Source organism: Mixophyes fleayi, chromosome 2, assembly GCF_038048845.1.
Source record: "Mixophyes fleayi isolate aMixFle1 chromosome 2, aMixFle1.hap1, whole genome shotgun sequence".
Classification (NCBI taxonomy): Eukaryota; Metazoa; Chordata; class Amphibia; order Anura; family Limnodynastidae; genus Mixophyes; species Mixophyes fleayi.
The window spans coordinates 13,340,840-13,361,195 of NC_134403.1; the positions used below are offsets into that span (position 1 = coordinate 13,340,840).

The 20,356-nt window shown below is 42.8% G+C and overlaps 1 protein-coding gene across 1 annotated transcript in view; it reads left to right on the forward strand.

The window, feature by feature from the left end:
- The first annotated feature begins 9,246 nt into the window (after positions 1–9,246).
- Positions 9,247–20,356, forward strand: part of P4HA3 (prolyl 4-hydroxylase subunit alpha 3) — a 55,637-nt gene continuing 44,527 nt past the window's right edge. The window contains exon 1 of the mRNA XM_075198490.1: positions 9,247–9,689. Within this exon, the coding sequence (XP_075054591.1) occupies positions 9,472–9,689 (218 nt within the window). The 5' untranslated portion in view covers positions 9,247–9,471. The remainder of the gene's footprint in view (positions 9,690–20,356) is intronic.

The following is a 20,356-nucleotide window of genomic DNA, read 5'->3' on the forward strand; positions in this document are numbered from 1 at the left end:
TTCTCAACTCCATGATTGTAGTTGGGAAAAAAAGCCTACAGCACCTGGACTTGCAGCAGAGGTGGTCCCTAAGAAGGGATGTAGTCAGTCTGATGCCAGGTTTTGCAGCGGCCAATCGTCTGTCACGAAAACTAGGAAAAAACCAGCTGTCTCCACTAATGTAGATAATGTAAATCTGCCAAATTGGGAAGCTAAGAGGAGATCCCTAATACTCTAAAGGAGTGAGTGATTTAAAATAAAGTAAGTAAATCTCCTGTGCTTTGTATATTATGTAAATCTGTCTCAACTAAAATTCTAAATAACAGTATGATGATTAATCAAAACTTATTTTTATTATAGAATAAAAGCACAAACACATTTTTGCTGTAATGACAATATATACGTCAAAATAAGCCACGTTATTAGGCAAATTATGTGAAGAAAAATATTGTTTGTGGATAATGAATACCACTACTATATTTGCAAAGTCATAATCAATGGCTGACAATACAGTGTAACACAATACAGTTTCTGGTCAGAAAAAAAATGTCATAAGTTAAAATATAGTGCATACAATACAAATGAGTCTGGACCAAGTGCAATTGCAATTAAATCAAAACAGGACTTTTGAAACAGTATTATCATGCATAATGGAGAATGATCAAGCTTGAAGTAGGCACATATGCAAAATATAAAAGTCCAAGATACTGTGATACTTGGTCTGACCCTGAGCTGGGCTAAAATAAACAGTCCAGCAATTCTCTCAGTGATGATGTTAAATGGAATGAGGACTATCTTTTCCATTTATAATGTTTACTTTATGGGTTCAAAATATTAACCTGTCAACCTAACGTGTTGGCCTGACCAACATAAAGACAATTTTTGTTCATTCATTTCCACCGCAAAACATTCTTGAGCTGTTTCTTTTCAACTACATCCCTAGCAGGTATGCCCATGCGTACATTAAACCCCTGAACTAACAGACACCCAGTGGAGGTCGCGGCACGACTGCGGACATCTGGGAGAAGTTTCTAGCTCTGGAGTTAGAGCCATGCGGACATGGATGTAGGAAGGGACATTAGAGGGCCGGTGATCCAGGAAAGCTACCTATAGGACCCTTTATTATCCTACTCCGGTTCATGTCTTAAAGATACTGCTGGCATTTGTTCTTTTACTGGTGAGTCTCCTCACTTATATTTGGCAATTGATCAACATATGAATTGACTTTTAGATCACGTGTGGAACTGGGTCTTGTTTGTACATCATCATTGAGAGAATTGCTGGACTGTTTATTTTATCTCAAACTCCACAGTTCGAGTGTATTCAGATTGCGGACGCGTCCTGGCCATTGACCTGGCAGCTGGGATGTCACTTCTGGTCCTTCATGTCCTGGCCGTTGCCAAGACAAATAAAACGCCTCTCACATTGCCGCAACATCCCGGCTAGTAACAACAGCCAAGGTGCGCGGCTCTAATTATATTTTTGCTATCTTCTGAGTGGATGTGAGGGGTGTGCTCTTGGCCTCATTTCTGATTGGTCCCTTTCAGTGTGCTGTGAAATCTCTGAATACCTCTGATTAATTCCTGTTGTGACCCTTGGCTTGTTTTCTGGACCCTGCTTGATTGCTGATTGACCCTGTCCTCTTGGCTCATTCTTCTGGACTATACTTGTTTGCTACCAGCCCTGACCTATTGGCCTATTTGTGACACTCTCTGCTCACTGCTGACACACGACCTCTGACCTGACTCTAGTTATCTGTGTACTGAGTCGCCTGACTCCCAGCCTCCTGTCTCCGTGTTACCTGTTTCTGCTCATAAGCTTTTACTACATTAAGTCCTGGGGGCATCCGAGTACCTGTGAGTGCGTCCAGCTCTACGGGAAAGGCGGCTGCTATAGGTGAAGATCTCTCCTACTAGTTCTAAGAGTTTATGACAGTTACTAGGAAGCTGTAACATCGTAAAGGATTTGGTGCAATGAAAGGGAGAAATCAACACAATACAGTTTAATTATTTTTTTTATTGAATCAGAGAAAGCAAATACAACAATGGCAAAGTTAGAAAATCCTTCGTTAAAACCATAGACTGCAGACAAAATTAGTACAGTTGTGAACGGATCATTAGAAATTAGACAGGAACTGAATGTTCATCATCATCATCAGCTATTTATATAGCATCACTAATTCCGCTACAGTGTACAGAGAACTCACTCACATCAGTTCCTGCCCCCATTGGAACTTACAGTCTAAACACACACACACAGACAGACAGAGAGAGACTAGGGTCAATTTAGATAGCAGCCAATTAACCTACCAGTATGTTTTTGGACTGTGGGAGGAAACCGGAGCACCCGGAGGAAACCCACGCAAACACAGGGAGAACATACAAACTCCACACAGATAAGGACATGATCAAGGATTGAACTAATGACCCCAATGTTATAAATAGTAATATTGGAGCAAAAACAGCTCAAAATTACATTATTTTACCTATTTTTCACAATTTTTAATTAAAACCAGATCCAAACCCAATACCTTTTGCAATTTTTTGGCAAAATATGTCACAAAACCAAAACACAAACGTGTTTTAGAACCAAAACCGCAACACGGGGGTCAGCGCTCATCTCTATTAAACACGTCAAGAACTAAGTACACTGAGAAGAGTTAGGTCCAACTCTGTAGAAGAAACAGGCAGTTTTAAAGGAGGGTCTACTTTTTGTGAACAGCTCGGATCCCATGACAAAATTTGAGCGCTGTGCCAGTCTAGTACAAGAGAGTGCAATGGAAGCCAAGGGAGATCCAAGACTATCAGATTCATGGATTTGTGGATAACGAAAAATGATATAGCTTCCTCATGTAAGACTCCCAGCTGTAATGTTAAAGATGCAGTACAATGTTGAATGGTTCTTCCAGTAATCATGCTGCCATCAATGGCAGTGATGGTAATAGGACATTCAAGTGGAAAAGTAAGAAGATCACATCTGGAGACTATAGTGACAGTAATAAAGTTGCCTGTTACATATGAAGCCAGAAAGGCTGTAAGAGAAGTCATACCAGTGGAGATATACAACAGAACAATGGTGACAAAATTGGTCTTAGTGGAGATAGGGGAGAGTTATTTGCAGGACCTAACATGACCTCTTTGGTACTGGATGTCTGGGACAAGTTCCAAGAAGGTCACCCTATTCTACATAATATAGGTATAACTTGTTATCAAATCTTCTCTGGAGAAAGGAGAGACCGGCCCAACTGTATGAGTTCTTCTGGAGGGATAACAGGAGTTTGGGATCGAGGAGCTAAACGGAAGGCTGAAGCTGATATCAATTCTGTTACAAAGAATAATGAGATCCTCCAGTGAAGTCGGAAGTTCCTGAGATGCCAGCTCATCCTTAATTCGGTCACATAACCTCTGCCAAAATACTGCAAACAAAACATATTATTCGATTGGACTGCGAAGCATACTGGCCTTGTGGTTGTGCATCTTGGTAGAGACGCAAAATACAAGAAGTAGCACTAGAGAATCTGCCAGGTTCATAAAATATTTTCCTGAACGTGTCCGGGAAAGTGGAGCAGTTGTGCTGCAACAGTTGATCGCTGCGTTCCCGTAGTGAGGTGTGCCCATGCAAGTACCTCTCCGTTGAGAAGAGAGATTATGTAGGCCGCTTTTGCTTTTTCTAAAAGACAATTTCTGGGAATAAGCTCAAATTGAATGGTTTACTGATTTAAAAATCCTCTGTACAAATTGGGGTCTCCATCAAATTTGGTGGATTAGGAATATGCAGTTGAAAGGGTGCTGTGGGAGGTGCAGCTGGCTCTTGAGTAACTATAGAAGGAGCCTGAACAGTCAAAGTGCTTTGAAGAGCATCAAGATGGATAGATAAACAGGAATTGCATTAATTGTTCCTGGTTTGTCTCTTGTTTTTCGATCCTTCCTACAAGGTGTTCAATGAGATCTCTGGGAGAAGGATTACCGGCAGAATACATATTCTTTCAAGGTCAGATCATCAGTCAAATATGGTATATTCCAATTGTCAGACAGAATTTGCGTTAACAGTCTAAGCCCAAGGTGGTATGTGACATTGCTCTTGGGGCCCAAGACCATGAACATATGAGGTCCCAGAACAATGGCACACTGACACTGGCATTCCAGAACAATGGCCCATTGACTGACTCTTGGGGTCCCAGGGTTACGGCAGACTGACAGTGGGGATCCCAGAATAATGTCACACTGACATTCGGGGGTAAATGTATCAAGCTGAGAGTTTTCCGGTGGGTTTGAAAAGTGGAGATGTAGTCTATAGCAACCAATCAGACTCTAGTTGTCAATTTGTAGAATGTACTAAATAAATGATCGCTAGAGGCTGATTGGTTTTTCAAACCCGCCGGAAAACTCTCAGCTTGATACATTTACCCCCTGGTGTTCCAGAACAATGACACACTGACACTTAAGATTCCAGAATATTGGCACACAGACACTTCCCGGATTGAAAGAATGTGGTTTTAATCAGTAAAGCGTAGCATACCTATATTGGATTTGCTGTAATCAGTACTTTTTATAATTATATTATATTATCCTGCTCAACAACAAGATCTGTTTTATACATCGGAAAAACTTGTGCAGATTCATTTTATACATCCAAACATTTATATAGAACCTCACAAGACGCCCATTATGTACTGTGTCTCGCCACTATTTTTGGTCTCTGATATTTAATTTATTCACAGTGCAATTATTTATTATTCGAGGAACCTTTACTATACAATTTAAGAAAGAAGGTGCGTTTTTTTGTACACTGGTAGGGCCTGAGTCATTAAGCCACGCATAATGAGCACATCGTGTATTTGTTTTAACCCGCACCTAAATCGGCTCTACAGACTCCCGAAGTCAACAAGGAGCGGATCTAAAGATTCGTGTGGTGTTGACTACAGATGTAAGATTACTCTGCTGCACTAGACAGGACAGGAAACCTACAATATCTATGTGTAATATAAAATCTCAAAAGAACACACACAGTAAACAAAATATTTAGCAATTAATGTCACCTGTCAATAATATAGTAATTTATGATTATACATGGAAAATTTAAAAAAATGTTTTTTTTAATAGTTTTTTTTCTCTTTGAAAAACATGTTTTAGGCTGTCCTTAATATCTACTGTACATACAATATATTTTTACAGTAGCCCCTGATTGCAAACCCGTTTTTGGATACATACTCCGCAATAGTATTCAAAACTTAAACTTGCCCCCCAGTTGGAGTAAGAGATACGACAGAAAACCAGCGGACTTCTGTGCGCGCTTGATTCTGACTTGGACGTGGCAGAACGGGAACGAAATTTAGCGCTATCAGAAACATTTGCTTGGCAGTAATTAAGACCTTTCAGTTAAAGTGACTTTTATAAATTGTGAGAAAGATTCATTCATAACACATGTACAGTAGATTATCAAACGTTCTTACTGTCTTCTATAAGGTCCTTTTATTTGTTCTCCTTCTACCACTACTCACGTCTTTCATTAAATAGATGGAGGTTTTTATGGTCCCCCTTGAAGATGAAAATAGTAAAGTAAATGACAAATAAACAGAATTACTACTAGACTTTCCTGAAAATATATATTAGCCCAGGTGATGGCGCTCACGTCCCCACTTACTGTAATGTGTGATTCCTGTTACATGGAGAGAGTGAATTCCTTTCTATGGGAAATGACCATATAATAAAACTCATTTCCACCTGGAGGTCAGAGGGTCACATCCCCCCAGTGTTTGCCTTCAGGACCAGAGGACAAAGAAAAGCCTCTTTATGTAGTGGTCGGTTTAACCTATTCACTGCCAGAGAGCTCCATGATATCTGTTCACAAACTAGATAAATTAAAACAACATGTCGTCGTGAGCTGTTTGATATTATTATAGTTGTATAATTAATTCATGTTTTTGTGTTATAGATGATGCTACAGACCAGGGATATATAACTGTGTGGCTATACAGCATGCTGGGATTTGTAGTTGTCAGTGCCTGAGCTACGGTCTACGCATTGGGTGCAAACAGCTCTTGGCTGAGTATATTAGAGAAAATGATGTCAAATCACTGGCTGCTACTTACAGGCAGCTCTGGTAGTGTTATTTTGCCTAATTAAATGAAAAGTGCAAATTGATCATTAAAAGAAAAATTCTCTCATTCATGACAAAAATAAACAGCTGCACTATTAGCTAGAGATGTTCACTGACCCCCGTGTTTTGGTTTTGGATCCCTAATGTTTTTCTAAAATCTCAATTTTTTGCTAAAATAACATAATTTAGCTCCTTTTTTGTTCCTACATTATTATTAACCTCAATAACATTAATTTCCAGTCATTTCCAGGCAATTTTTGTCAAGTGACAAGAACACTGCTACCCCTCCTGTTTCTGTGTGAGCAATGTCACTGGAGACTGGAGAGTGACAAGAACACTGCTACCCCTCCTGTTTCTGTGTGAGCAATGTCACTGAGCAATGTCACTGGAGAATGGAGAGTGAGAAGAACACTGCTACCCCTGTTTCTGTGTGAACAATGGCGCTGGATCTTCTGGGGAGGGAGGTACTTATAGAATCCAAAACTCTCGAGATCCGACAACGCAACAAAGACGTTTTGCCTCGATTCACATCCGAGGACGGGTGAAAGTACCGAGCTGGCTCGCAAGCATACTCGGATCCCCTAAGTTCAGATGGGCTCGGTTTTCAGAAAACCGAGCCTGAGCATCTCTACTATTAACAGGAACAGAGCGAAGCCTCTAGATGTAGATCATATAAACCGTCTATGGGGATTTATACCTTTATAACTCAGGGACCAAATAATATCTCTAAATACATTTTCCAACCTATTATTTAGCTTTTCATTGATAATGTTTCTTTTAAATAATTTACTGTTTTCTTTGCGTTAAGTATTATACTGTTAAAACGCTTGTGGAGGGGTAAGGGGGACTGGGGTCTTGATCCATAGGTAGATTATGAGATACCTTTAATATACTAGTTTGTCCATGCACTGGTATATATGTTACCTGGTTTATTTATTTTAGTCGCCCTTGGATACAGCTCAGATCAGCTACAGTATATTTTAGACCATAATACACCAAATATTATGGTTCTGAAATGTTCCCACAGCCCAGAACCAATCATGAAGCAGGTTGTTAAACTATCGCGTAGGGCTCCCGCCTGACTCGCAAATTTATCCGCCTCCTTAATATCTCCCCTGATTCTTAAATGTCAGGAGTTTAAATTATGGGTGGAAAATATTGTAAGTGACAATGTTGAGTGGAAAAAAGGGACTGTCCTGGAAAAAATCAGGACAATTGAGAATCCAAGATGCAGTTTCAAGCAGGGCTATTAACAATATAGGATAGGATAGGAAATACAGACACTATTAGTGTCACTCTCCAGTCACATTCCTGTGTTACTGGCAGTAGAAGCGTAGAGGGGGGACTCTTCATGTGCTCCCAGCAGTGCCCTCGGACCTACAGGACAAGGAACAGTCATCAGGCCCCTAGTGAAGAACACTGGGGAAAAAGGTTCTAAAATAGTTTCTCTCAGTCCTCAAGTTTCCTAGGTAGACGACATTGCTTAGAGGTGAGTCCCCTCTTTCAGGATGATCCTAAGGGTCTATTTAAAAACGCATATTAATCTTCTTACCCTACTGCAATCATTTTAATCCGAGTCATTGCATTGTCATAGCATTAGCCCAGGTTCTAAATCTGAACCTCCCCCAAGTTTTACTCATAAACCTAGACTAAGATAGAACTGTAAGAATCCCTTACACAGTGACATTTGTATGGATGGAAACATCATAAAACTGGTTTGTTTCTTTGTTTCATCCTGTACTGTTGTCTTGAGACAATGTGACCTGAACAATCTCACCACCCCCCACCCAGGAGAAGAGATATCAGTCTATTCACCGGATTGGGGGATTTTCTCTGGATCACAACCACAGAGATTAGGAAGGGGGGGTTCTTCATACAAGATAACAGATTGAGGAGTTTTCTCTGCATGCTACTCCTTAGATTGGTGTGGGGGTGGGGGGGGGGTCATACTAGCCACTGGACTGAGGAGTCCACCCTGCACACTAGCCACTCGTTTGAGAGGGACTGCTCTGCATGCTAGCCACCACACTGAGTCAGGAATGTTCTGCACACTAGCCACTAGTTTTGGAGGGATTGCTCTGCATACTAGCCACCACACTGAGTCAGGAATGTTCTGCACACTAGCCACTAGTTTTGGAGGGACTGCTCTGCATACTAGCCACCATACCGAGGGATGAATGTTCTGCACACTAGCCACTAGTTTTGGAGGGACTGCTCTGCTTACTAGCCACCACACTGAGGGATGAATGATCTGCACACTAGCCACTAGTTTTGGAGGGACTGCTCTGCATACTAGCCACCACACTGAGGGCTCTGCCCAGAAAAACATCTCTGACTATATTTTGCTGATTTTTTTTCATACGTGAAAAGGAAAAAAATCTTTTGTGTTTGACATTTGGCTGGTGGTGGAGGAGTGATAACAGAGCAGGCACCGAAGCCTGGGGATATACACCCACGTTGTATGAAAATCTGTGCAGCGCGTCCCTTCACTATAACATACCCTGCTCTGCATACTAGCCAGCAAATTGGGAGGTCTGCTCTGCAACTACCTAACACATTAGAGTGGATTACATTTTTAGCAGATTTTGTCCTTTGTAGGGACTCACTAAATTATAATCAATAAATGACATCCCAACATTATATTATGAACAATTGGTATGATTACTCCTTTAAGGCATGGAGAATTTATTATAAAAAAATAAATACAAGAGGTTACCTTTGAATGTAAACTTTACATTATCAGAATATCTACTTGACAGATATAAGTCAATGACGTGTTGTAAAAGTGAAGTGAAACTTTGATAAATAGGTCAGCTGTGAATGTTGGAAGAATGTGAAAACAATGAACGTTCTGCATTTGGTTTTGAGATATTGAGACCTAGGGCTAGATTTACTAAGCTGCGGGTTTGAAAAAGTGGGGATGTTGCCTATAGCAACCATCAGATTCTAGCTGTCATTTTGTAGTGTGCACTAAATAAATGACAGGTAGAATCTGATTGGTTGCTATAGGCAACATCCCCACTTTTTCAAACCCGCAGCTTAGTAAATCTAGCCCCTAGAGAGCAGAGAAAAGAACGAATAGAGATTATTTGCCTGTAATAAGAATACTACATTCTCCACCTCCTCCCCCCCTGTCTGGGTTATCCCACAATTATTAGGCTGCTGCAAGCAGAGGCTGCCAAATCACAGCCACAGAAGGAGACCCTCTGCCAATTCACACACTGCAGGAGCCAGCATCCCGTCCACCCTGCTGCTCTCCTGTATATCTGTGTATACAGCTCCGTATCACCCTGGTCTATCAGTAGATAGGAGGGGACGTTTGTGGCTTGGACAGTTTGTGCTCTAGGTGGAATATTGTCCAGTTAAAGGCATCACTGGCTGCAGTTCTGCAGGATGAGAACTTGCTTCTATCATTGTGCTTTTGGGATGTATCAAAGTAGACAAAGTTTGTGGATTTTGTCCTTGTACCTGGGATTTGTAGGACTCACCTTAGCAGACATGTACAGCTCAATGATGAACGTCCAGCAGGCTCTGGACACTGAAAAGATATTAATAGAGCACCTGGGGACTTACCTGGAAGAGGAAACCCACCGTCTGAATGATCTGCGCAGGTAATGTGATGTTATAATATTAAATCCCTATTTGTTCCATTGTTTGACATATGGGCTAGAAAAGACGCATGCAGGTTGTTGTAGAACTACAAGTTCTAGCTCGCCCTGTCCACCTCTGGCAAAAGGGCATGCTGGTATTTGTAGTTCCCCACAGCTTGCCTAGACCTGCATTAATGCTTTTTTTTCCAGCAAAAGATTATCAATTGGTCTAACAGCTTACAATCTATGAAAAACAATCTGCACTTTGCGGGTCTCATATGGTAGAAAGAGAGAAAACTTTTGCGAATTTCCCCCGATGCATCTACCCATCTACATGGGCAAAGAGCAAAGCTCTGCAGAGACCCATAATTAGCTGATTCATGACGTGTTGGACACTGCTGGGTTAATGTTGATTTTTCACACCCCAGACAGTTTGCTCAATACCACATACTTCTCCAGCATTAGACAGCCCTCTTGTCTCTGTCTCTTGGGTTTGGATTCTTACTTTGAAAGTGCGGCTCAGTCTATTGCAACATATATCAGCTTCCTATGTATGTGTATGATCTGTAAGGGAAATAGATATCATGTTACATTTCTATGCGACATATGATATATTGAAAAACCTCTTTCTTCTGCGATAAGCCTCTTTTATTCTCTCGCCGTGGTATCCATTGTCGCTGCAATTTACCAAAGTAATATCACCAGGACAGTTTTGTACTTCGGTTCTACCGATGAAAAATAAAAAAAAAAAATTGAAAAAGTCAATAACATAACAAGTATTGTAGTGGTATATGTATAGCTGAGGTCCTTGTTAAACAGGCTTCTCCTGTCCTAATGAACTGGAAAATACTTTAATATTGTTTTGTACACATAAATTGGATTTGCTCTTTATTTTACTCTACTGATGCCATCTAGTGGCGAAATTGATATGAAAAAAAATAATCTAGACGCCTAACAAAGGACGGTGTAAAGCAGGTGCCTATTAGGATACCCAAAACTTAATTGTGCCCTGTATTAGTATCACATCCACAGATCCCACACACACATGTACAGCTCACCTTCTCACCTTCTCACATCTCAAAGATCATTCGTTTCTGGGAATCTAACTCCAGAATGGAAGTGGGTGGAAAACATCCAAAAATTTTGCTTACTAATTAAATAATATTACAGTAAAATATATTTAAACAAATGGAACCATTGGATGTGTTCACTTTGTTTCATGTAGAGTTTCACTGTTCACTTTTGAGTTGCTAATGTTGTGATTGGCTACAGGTTGATCTAGAATGATGAATTTTCAGTGCACTCTGTAATCTGATTGGCTGACATAAGTGCTAAGTAAAGCTAAAGAAGAGATGATAGACTGGAGCGCGATCGTTCACAATCCAATCTACACATTCACTTTATTTTTACTTTTTTATTTATAGCAGGAGTGATGGGGAATTCAGTAAATTGAGTGCAACATTTTGATAACCCTGGATAATAATCAAGTTATCTGTCTAAGACAGGCTTAGGCAACCTGCGCACACCAATTATTCTGGAAGTACCAGACTTGCATACTTGTAATTCCACAACTACTGACTTGCCACAAGTTACCTAAGCCTGATCAAAGGCATACCCCCCAAATGTCCTGAGTTTGGAGGGACATTCCCAAATTTAGGGCTATGTCCTATTCTCCTGCCCGGGGACATGTTTGTGGGAATGTTGGGGGAAGGGAGTCGGAGATAGCTAATGCTATACCTTGGGCTGTCCCTGTTTTGTTGGGTGACGTCCCGATTTGCAGAAGGCATAAATGGGCGATGCTTAATGAAAAAGTGGGTGGGGTTTTTGACCAAAAATGCTCATTTTTGGCGGAGTTTGGGCGTAACCGGGTGGAGTATGGGTTGGTGAGGGAAGCTTTTTTTTTCTTGCTTTCAGGATTCTGATTGTTGGGAGCTATCTAATGGGCTTTACAGTGCTAGCCCCCCCCCCCCCCCATCGTGTCATGGCCACGCCCCCCATCAAGACATAGCCACTCTCCTTGTTCCACTGTCGGGGACTTACATGTTGGGAGTCTGACCCATTGACCTACCAAAGGCTCAGACTGTCATGCTCTATTTGGTCAATTCAGTCTTTTTTGTTCTCATGTTCCAGTTACAATTGTGATAGTTGTTCCTCAAGAAGTTTTGCAGAAATTGATTTACTTTGTCCTGAATTTTACTAAATCAATTCCCAATCCAATTTAGCGGTCTACTTATTAATATTTCATGTCTTCCACACACTGCTCACCACAGTTAGTAGACTTTGTGCTGCCTGTATATAATTCATTCCCCCCAACAGTCGCGATTTGAGGGCTCATCCGCCAGCTTTGTCCCTCTTGGTGGAAAGGTTAGGGAGATTCTGTCCACAGCTGCTCTCCAGGGCAGATTAAGGGGTTTGGAGGGGAAGAGAGGAGAGAACGGGGCAGTCTAGCGCTTTACAAGCACTAAGCAGACTCTCCGGCCTGCTGCCGGAGAGACCAACCGTGGGTGGTATGATAATTCAATACTCAGAGAACCTGAGAACAACCCACAGCCTTCTTGAATGAAATAGCAGTTATAAGACAGTTATAAGACAGATGGAACGTGAGGGGTAATTACAGGAACATCTGTTCTTAACTAAATGTTCTCTGAGTAAAGATGAACATTGGGCAGCTCTTTGGTGAACTTTGTGCCTGGATTACAAAGTGCAGAGTGGCTGAGGACCAGCTCAAAATCCTATCTGGACTCGTCCTCTAAGACAGTTTGCACTGGATGCCCAGATTTCTACCAAAGGGAGGGCAGAGCGTTCCTTGCAAATGGCAAAAACTAGATTTCATTTTACAGAGACAGACTATTAAAAAGAAACAGAGAGAGGGAGAGGTGTATTTTCGAGGGTTCCTCACTAGCTCATTCTATACTTCCGATGTTGCACGTTTCTCGGCATGGGAGATTAGAGTGTAAACTCTTATCTGTTGGTCACAGGATACAGCAGGCAATAGGCAGAATCTTGCAAGCAGAGTGATGGTTTATTGCTCTTTGAGTCCCTATAAGGACTGTTACACACTAGTTACAGGTGCTGGTGATGAGCCAGAAGTACAGCAGGAATACAAGTTGTAATATGAAATACAGCTCTTTTTATACAGTGTCTGCACACATGTTGGTAGGTGGTGATCCAGCCCCCCACCCATACCAGGAAACACCACATCTGAAATAAAACAGTCAGGGTTGATTCAATAAGGAACATAAATGCGGATATGTGCATTGTGTTAAATTGCACTGTGCATGCTCAGAAAGGGACTATACTCCAGTGACCACAGCAACATCCATTTCATCTACAGCCTACGATGTCATGGGCGGAACGGGGGAGAGGACTGCAGTCAATGTACAGTAAGGACGTGCCAAGCTCAGTGCAGGCAGCAGCGTCCGATTCAAGCTTTGGGTATCTCTCGGGTATGTGATTTTCAGCCGTATCACTTGCACCAGCCACAGGGCAGATGTAAGTGCAGAGCGATAGTGACGATCACGTATGCATGCAATCAAAAGCAACTGTAACAAAACATTGTATGTATAGTATCCATTAATAACATCCTAATAAATGTATTTCATGTGAAGAAGAAAAAATGTAAAAACTTTTTTTATATGGTTTTTCATTATCGACTCTATTATTTATGTTTATTAATATTTTTTTAATCTGTGTGTTCTAATGGGACCATATTACAATGCAAGGGGTACAAAATGTTGGTTATACATTTTTATGTTAATAAAGGTGTTCCGCTGTTTTAATGTGGATGTTAAGCCACAACACTTTCGTTTCTTAAACAGGTTGCTGCAGTAGAATGCAGGTACTCACAGTTGTTTGTATGGTATTATGCAAACACTCTCTCTATACTACACATCCGTGTAGTTTATTGTGGTGATACACAGACTCTCCTATATTGTTGCGGGGAGCCTCCGGATCACAGTTAGACACTTTTGGGTGACTAATATGATATGCGCCACGCAACTACTAATACTGCGACTGTTCCCCTCACTGGTCTTAATGGAAGTCTCACCGCGAAAGCCGAACTGCCGGTTTACACGGCCCAGGCATGGGCAGTAGCGCAAAACGGACATAGAAATCCTCTGTCCCACTTCCACCTCTGTCCCACTTCCACCTCCACTGGACCACCGGGGATCGCGGTTGCCATAGAAACCCGACAGGGAGACAGGGCAAAGCCCTCCTATATATACTAACACAAACTAGGTTATTATTTTGCACATAAGTTAAATACTGGCTGTTTTTTATGTAGCAAACAAATACTTGGTGGGTCTGATTCATTAAGGAAAGGAAAGCAAGAAAAAGGAGTAACTTTGCACTTTGGCAACAAAACCTTGTTGCATTGGAGGGGAGGTAAATGTAAAATTTCAGTGTAAAAATCAAGCTATTAAGTATGTGTGTGCAACATGAAAAAACAGTCAGTATTTAACTTATATACAAAATAATAAACTAATTTGCAGCCCGTGCATTGTAACATGGTTTTGTCCAGCAGCAACTCTACTCCTTTTTTTTGCCTTATTTTTCTTAATGAATCAGGGCCGATAGCTTTATTTTTACACTGAAATTTAAAGTTGATCTAGGACATGCTCTACCCCAACTACAAATCTGTCCCCGAATTTTACATTTATATCCCCCCTCTAATACAACATGGTTTTGCCAAGGTGCAAAGTTACTCCTTTTTTTTTGCTTTACTTTCCTTAAAGAATCAGGCCCATTGTGCGTATCCTGCTGTGTGGGGTGTCTGTCTGCATACCTCGACTGCCGTATAGGGAGAGCGTACTTGTCACGGGCACTAGGAGTCTTTACCCAGGGATCACCAGGTGATAGGCTTACCAGAGCAGTATAGGTGGTAATATGGTACTCTGGTGGCAGGGTGATCACGGAACAGGAAATAGCAGATGATGAGATGCTCAGGAAAGTCTATGACTAGCAGCACTGGCAATATGGAGGTAGTAATACACGAGGAACTGTATGGACAAAGGACACGTGAAGGTAGTCAGTGGTCTGCGGTAGCAAGTTGTACCACTGCTATAGTGAGGAGGAATGTCCAACAGAAACGAGGAGGTGATGAGATTCAGCGGTCTGCGGATAGCAAGTTGTACCGCTGTCTGAGTGAAGGAATGGAATCCAAGTGGAGGTATCCGGGGAGTCAGTGGTCTGCGTTAGCAAGTTGTACCACTGCTATGTGAGAGGATACTGGAACAGGTGAAACTGTAAACAGGAGTCAGTGGTCTGCCACTAGCAAGTTGTACTACTGAATATATATGTGAGGAGGTGCACGGGGAGAGACTGCAACACAATATATACACGGGCACCTTGACTTTGATCCACAGTAATATGCACAATATAAATGTATAAATGACTGAACAACACTGCCAATATAGAAAGTCTCTTGAAGTAATCCGGCATGAGATAACACAGTCAATGATGGCAGTAGAGTCAGCAGATAGTACACTCCAGAGGAGAACCAACACAGTCAATGATGGCAATAGACTCAGCGGATAGTACACTCCAGAGGAGAACCAACACAGTCCAGCAAGGTATGCAATACACAGCACAGTCAATGGGAAGTATGCATACCGTGGTTCAGGAGAAGGCAGTCAGACAGGAGTGCAGAGATACCTGAAGGGCAGGAGGCCAGCAGGATACAAGTCCCTGGATGGGTGAAGCAGGGGTCTAGCAGGTGCAGCGCACAGGTAGGTAGACCAGCAGGGAACACAGGAAGGTGTGGAGAGCGGATCAGCAGTAGATGGATGAGTAGCGCTGAGAAGTAACAGCAGCGGGTCTCTGCGGGAACACGGAGGTAACCGATAGCAACCAGCAGGTGCAGTAACGATGGGACACCGGAGCAGAGTAGAACTGGAACAGATGATCACGGAGAGTAGCGGGTAGCAATAGGCAGCAGACTCAAGGAAACACGGTAGAGTAGACAAGGACTGAAGACTGAAGCGCACAGAGGCAGCGGATAGGAATCAGCCAAACAGTCACGATGAAACACAGACGGGTTGCAGGTTGAAGACTGTAGTGCACGGAGGCAGCGGATAGGAATCAGCTAGCAGTCACGATGATGAAACACAGACGAGTTGCAGGTTGAAGCCTGTAGTGCACGGAGGCAGCGGATAGGAATCAGCTGGCAGTCACAATCATGAACAGGTGAGTGGATGTGGTTGAAGCCTGTAATGCACGGAGGCAGCGGATAGGCATCAGCTAACAGTCCCAATGATATATGGTAGAGTTGAAGTGATTAGAAGACTGTAGTGCACGGAGGCAGCGGATAGGAATCAGCTCACAGTCACGATGATATAGTAGATGGTAGAAGTGGTATGGGAACCACAGTAGCAGAAGTGGTTTGGAAACCACAGAGGTAGAAGTGGTTTGGAAACCACAGGAATCAGCAGGGCTGAATGAACAAGGAAACACAGGAACACCTTCAGAGACTCATGGGGAATGAGACTCCAAGATCAGGCAACGTGGTGTTGACCACAGGTGCTTAATATAGGGAGGTTGCCTGATCTGCCAATTAAGTTAAAGGAACATACACTGAAGGTTTGGAAAGGGCTGCGCATGCGCAGTCCCTCAGGATAGAGGACGTCCACGGTTCCTAATAGTCCGGGAAGAAGCACTCACAGTCCGGTGAGTGACAGTACCCCCCCTTTTAAAGGTGGGCACAGAACGCCTGGAACCGGGCTTGTCCGGATTTTTGGAATAAAACTTCTTCAGAAGGGCAGGAGCATTAAGATCTTCAGCTTTGATCCATGAACGCTCTTCAGGACCAAAGCCCTTCCAATGAACGAGGAAACGGAGGACTCCTCGCGAAATTTTTGCATCCAATACCTCAGTAATCTCGAAATCCTCCTCCTGATGAACTTGAACTGGCTGCGGTGCTGAGGGAGGAGTCGAGAAACGATTGATAATAAGAGGTTTGAGTAAGGACACATGGAAGGCATTGGAAATCCGAAGATTCTTAGGAAGAAGAAGTTTAACACATACTGGATTGATAACTTGAATGATCCTATATGGACCAATAAAACGAGGGGCGAATTTCATAGATGGAACCTTCAAACGAATATTTTTGGTAGATAACCAAACCCGATCTCCAATTTTTAGTGGTGGAATAGCCCGCCTCTTCTTATCTGCGAAAGACTTATATTTGTTAGATGTCTTCTTTAAACAGGTTTTGACCTGAGACCAGATATTTTTGAAGGTCTGACAAGCAGTCTCCACAGCAGGAACTTGGGTGGGTGGGAGGGCAGGAAATTCCGGAAAAGACGGATGGTGACCGTAAACCACAAAGAATGGAGTTTTGGATGATGACTCATGGTACATGTTGTTATGGGCGAATTCAGCCCAAGGGAGCAATTCTACCCAGTTGTCTTGGTTGGCTGAAGAGAACATCCTAATAAAAGTCTCAAGATCTTGATTGACTCGTTCCGTTTGTCCGTTAGATTGCGGATGGTACGATGATGAGAGTGCTAATCGTATGCCCAAGGTTTTACAAAGGGCCCGCCAGAATCTGGAAACGAATTGTACTCCTCTATCCGACACAATCTCAGACGGACATCCATGGATGCGGAAGATTTCTTTAATGAAATGTTCAGCCAGAGTAGACGAGGAAGGTAAACCGGACAGAGGGACGAAATGGGCCATCTTCGAAAATCTGTCTACCACTACCCAAATAGTATTGTGATTCTTACTTGGTGGCAAATCAGTAACGAAATCCATACTAATATGGGTCCAAGGCTTGGACGGAATGGGTAGTGGTCGCAGCAACCCTGCTGGAGTTCTGCGGGAGGATTTGAACTGAGAACATAAATCACAGGAAGCAATAAACTCTTTGACGTCTCTCCTCATTGAAGGCCACCAGTAACTACGAGAGAGAATCTCAAAGGTCTTGTGTTCACCGGCGTGTCCAGAAAAACGAGAGGCATGGAACCACGAAAGGATTTTCCTCCTCAGAGTAGGAGGCACAAGGGTCTTCCCAAATGGTAGCATTTTGGTGGATGAAGCAGCCAGAGAAATACATTTGGGGTCTAGAATAGCATGGTTGGGAACCTCTTCTACATCAGAGGACGTCACAAAAGCTCGAGATAGAGCGTCAGCTTTCTTGTTCTTAGCGGCTGGTTTGAAGGTTATAATTAATTCAAAACGGGAAAAGAAAAGAGACCATCTTGCTTGACGAGGGTTCAAGCATTGAGCAGATTGCAAATATGACAAGTTCTTATGATCCGTGAAGATCGTCACCGGATGGCGAGCTCCTTCCAACAAGTATCTCCATTCCTCTAATGCAGCTTTGATGGCCAGCAACTCCTTGTCCCCGATAGTATAATTTTTCTCTGCGGGCAGAAGACCCCGAGAGTAGAAGGCACAAGGATGTAATTTTTGTTGCTCCGAGCGTTGGGAGAGAATAGCTCCTAAGCCCACATTAGAGGCATCTACTTCTAGGAAGAAGGGGAGTGTCACATCAGGCTGTCGCAGAATGGGAGCAGATGAGAAGGCCTCTTTGAGGATTTGAAAGGCTTGGAGAGCCTCAGATGACCATTGCTTAGTATTAGCCCCTTTCCGAGTTAGGGCCACAATGGGAGATGCAATGGATGAGAAGTCCTGAATGAAGCGTCTATAGTAATTGGCAAAACCTAAAAAACGCTGGATGGCACGAAGAGTAGTTGGCTGAGGCCAATGTAGTACAGCATTTACTTTGTCTGGATCCATCTTCAGGCCAACTCCGGAAACTATATACCCCAAGAATGGAATCTGGGGTAACTCGAATGAACATTTTTCCAATTTACAGAACAACGAGTTTTTCCGTAGTCTGGAGAGGACCTCTGCCACATGTTGGTGATGAGAAGGCAGGTCCTGTGAGAAGATCAATATGTCGTCTAGGTAGACAACGACACATACATATAATAAGTCCCGAAAGATCTCATTGATGAAACCCTGGAAAACAGCGGGGGCATTACACAGCCCGAAGGGCATTACTAAATATTCGTAATGCCCATCTCTGGTGTTAAACGCGGTCTTCCATTCGTCACCGGAACGGATTCTAATTAAATTGTAAGCACCACGAAGATCCAACTTAGTAAATATCCGAGCTCCCTTGATGCGATCAAATAGCTCAGTGATCAGCGGAATGGGATACCGATTCTTGATAGTAATGGCGTTGAGTCCACGAAAATCTATACAAGGGCGTAATGATCCATCCTTCTTTTTGACGAAGAAGAACCCAGCTCCAGCGGGAGAGGTGGAAGGTCGAATGAACCCACGCTGGAGATTCTCCTGTATGTACTCAGATGTGGCTTGAGTTTCAGGTAACGAGAGAGGATAGACCCGACCCCTGGGAGGAGTCTTGCCAGGTAGAAGGTCGATCGGACAATCCCAAGAACGATGAGGAGGAAGACGTTCAGACTGAGCTTTATCAAACACATCGGCAAATGAAGCATACTGAGGAGGGAGTCCCGGGGAGGAAGATGAGATGGAAGATCGCTGTACTTTAAGAGGAATAACTTGAGAGAGACAACGATGGTGACATTCAGACCCCCAAGACGTAACTTGAGGGGTGCGCCAGTCAATCTGGGGAGAGTGACACTGAAGCCATGGAAGGCCTAAGACAATCGGACTTGTCGTAACTGGAAGAATTAAAAACGAAATTTCTTCATGGTGTAGTACACCAATCTGAAGGGTTACTGGAGACGTACTCTGGGTGATGAGACCATTGATGAGGCGTGATCCATCTATAGCCGTCACAGTAATGGGTGTTTTTAAAGTGATCACTGGTAGGGACCATTGATTCACTAGTGATTTAGAAATGAAATTTCCTGCTGCTCCGGAATCAATCAATGCCTGTGACTCAAAGGATTTGGTAGCAAAGGAAATCGTAACATCAAAAGCGCAGACTTTAGATTTCATAGACAATGGAGAGGACTCCAGGGACCCTAACTTCACCTCTCCAGAACTAGTTAGGGCCTGGCATTTCCCGATCTCTTAGGGCAAGAGCTGAGCATATGCGTGGAATCAGCACAATAGATACAGAGTCTATTCTTTACTCTTCGTTTCCTTTCCTCTGAAGATAATTTGGAACGTCCTATCTCCATGGGAATCACAGAGGATGGAGCTGGACGAAATTGAGGGTTTAAACGAAGAGGTGCTTTGACAGCTGTTGTTTTCTCAGACTCTCTTTCACGAAATCTCATATCTACACGATGGCAAAGAGAGATCAAATCTTCTAGTGACGAAGGAAGCTCTTGGGTAGTCAGTGCATCTTTAATTTTATCGGAGAGCCCCTGCCAGAAGGCGGCAACTAATGCTTCAGTGTTCCACTGAAGTTCAGAGGCTAAGATCCTAAATTGAATGACATACTGTCCTACTGTATGGGAGCCTTGTCGCAAACGAAGAATGCTGGAAGCAGCGGAGGTCACACGACCTGGTTCATCGAACACACTTCGGAACGTGGAAATGAATTTGGCACTATCTTGTAGAATTGGATCGTTTCTTTCCCACAGAGGGGAGGCCCAAGCCAGGGCTTGTCCAGAAAACAATGAGATAAGATAGGCCACTCTGGAACGATGGGTAGAAAAATTTTGAGGTTGGAGTTCAAAATGGACTGAACATTGGTTAAGGAAACCTCTACAAGTTTTGGGGTCCCCGTCATATTTTGACGG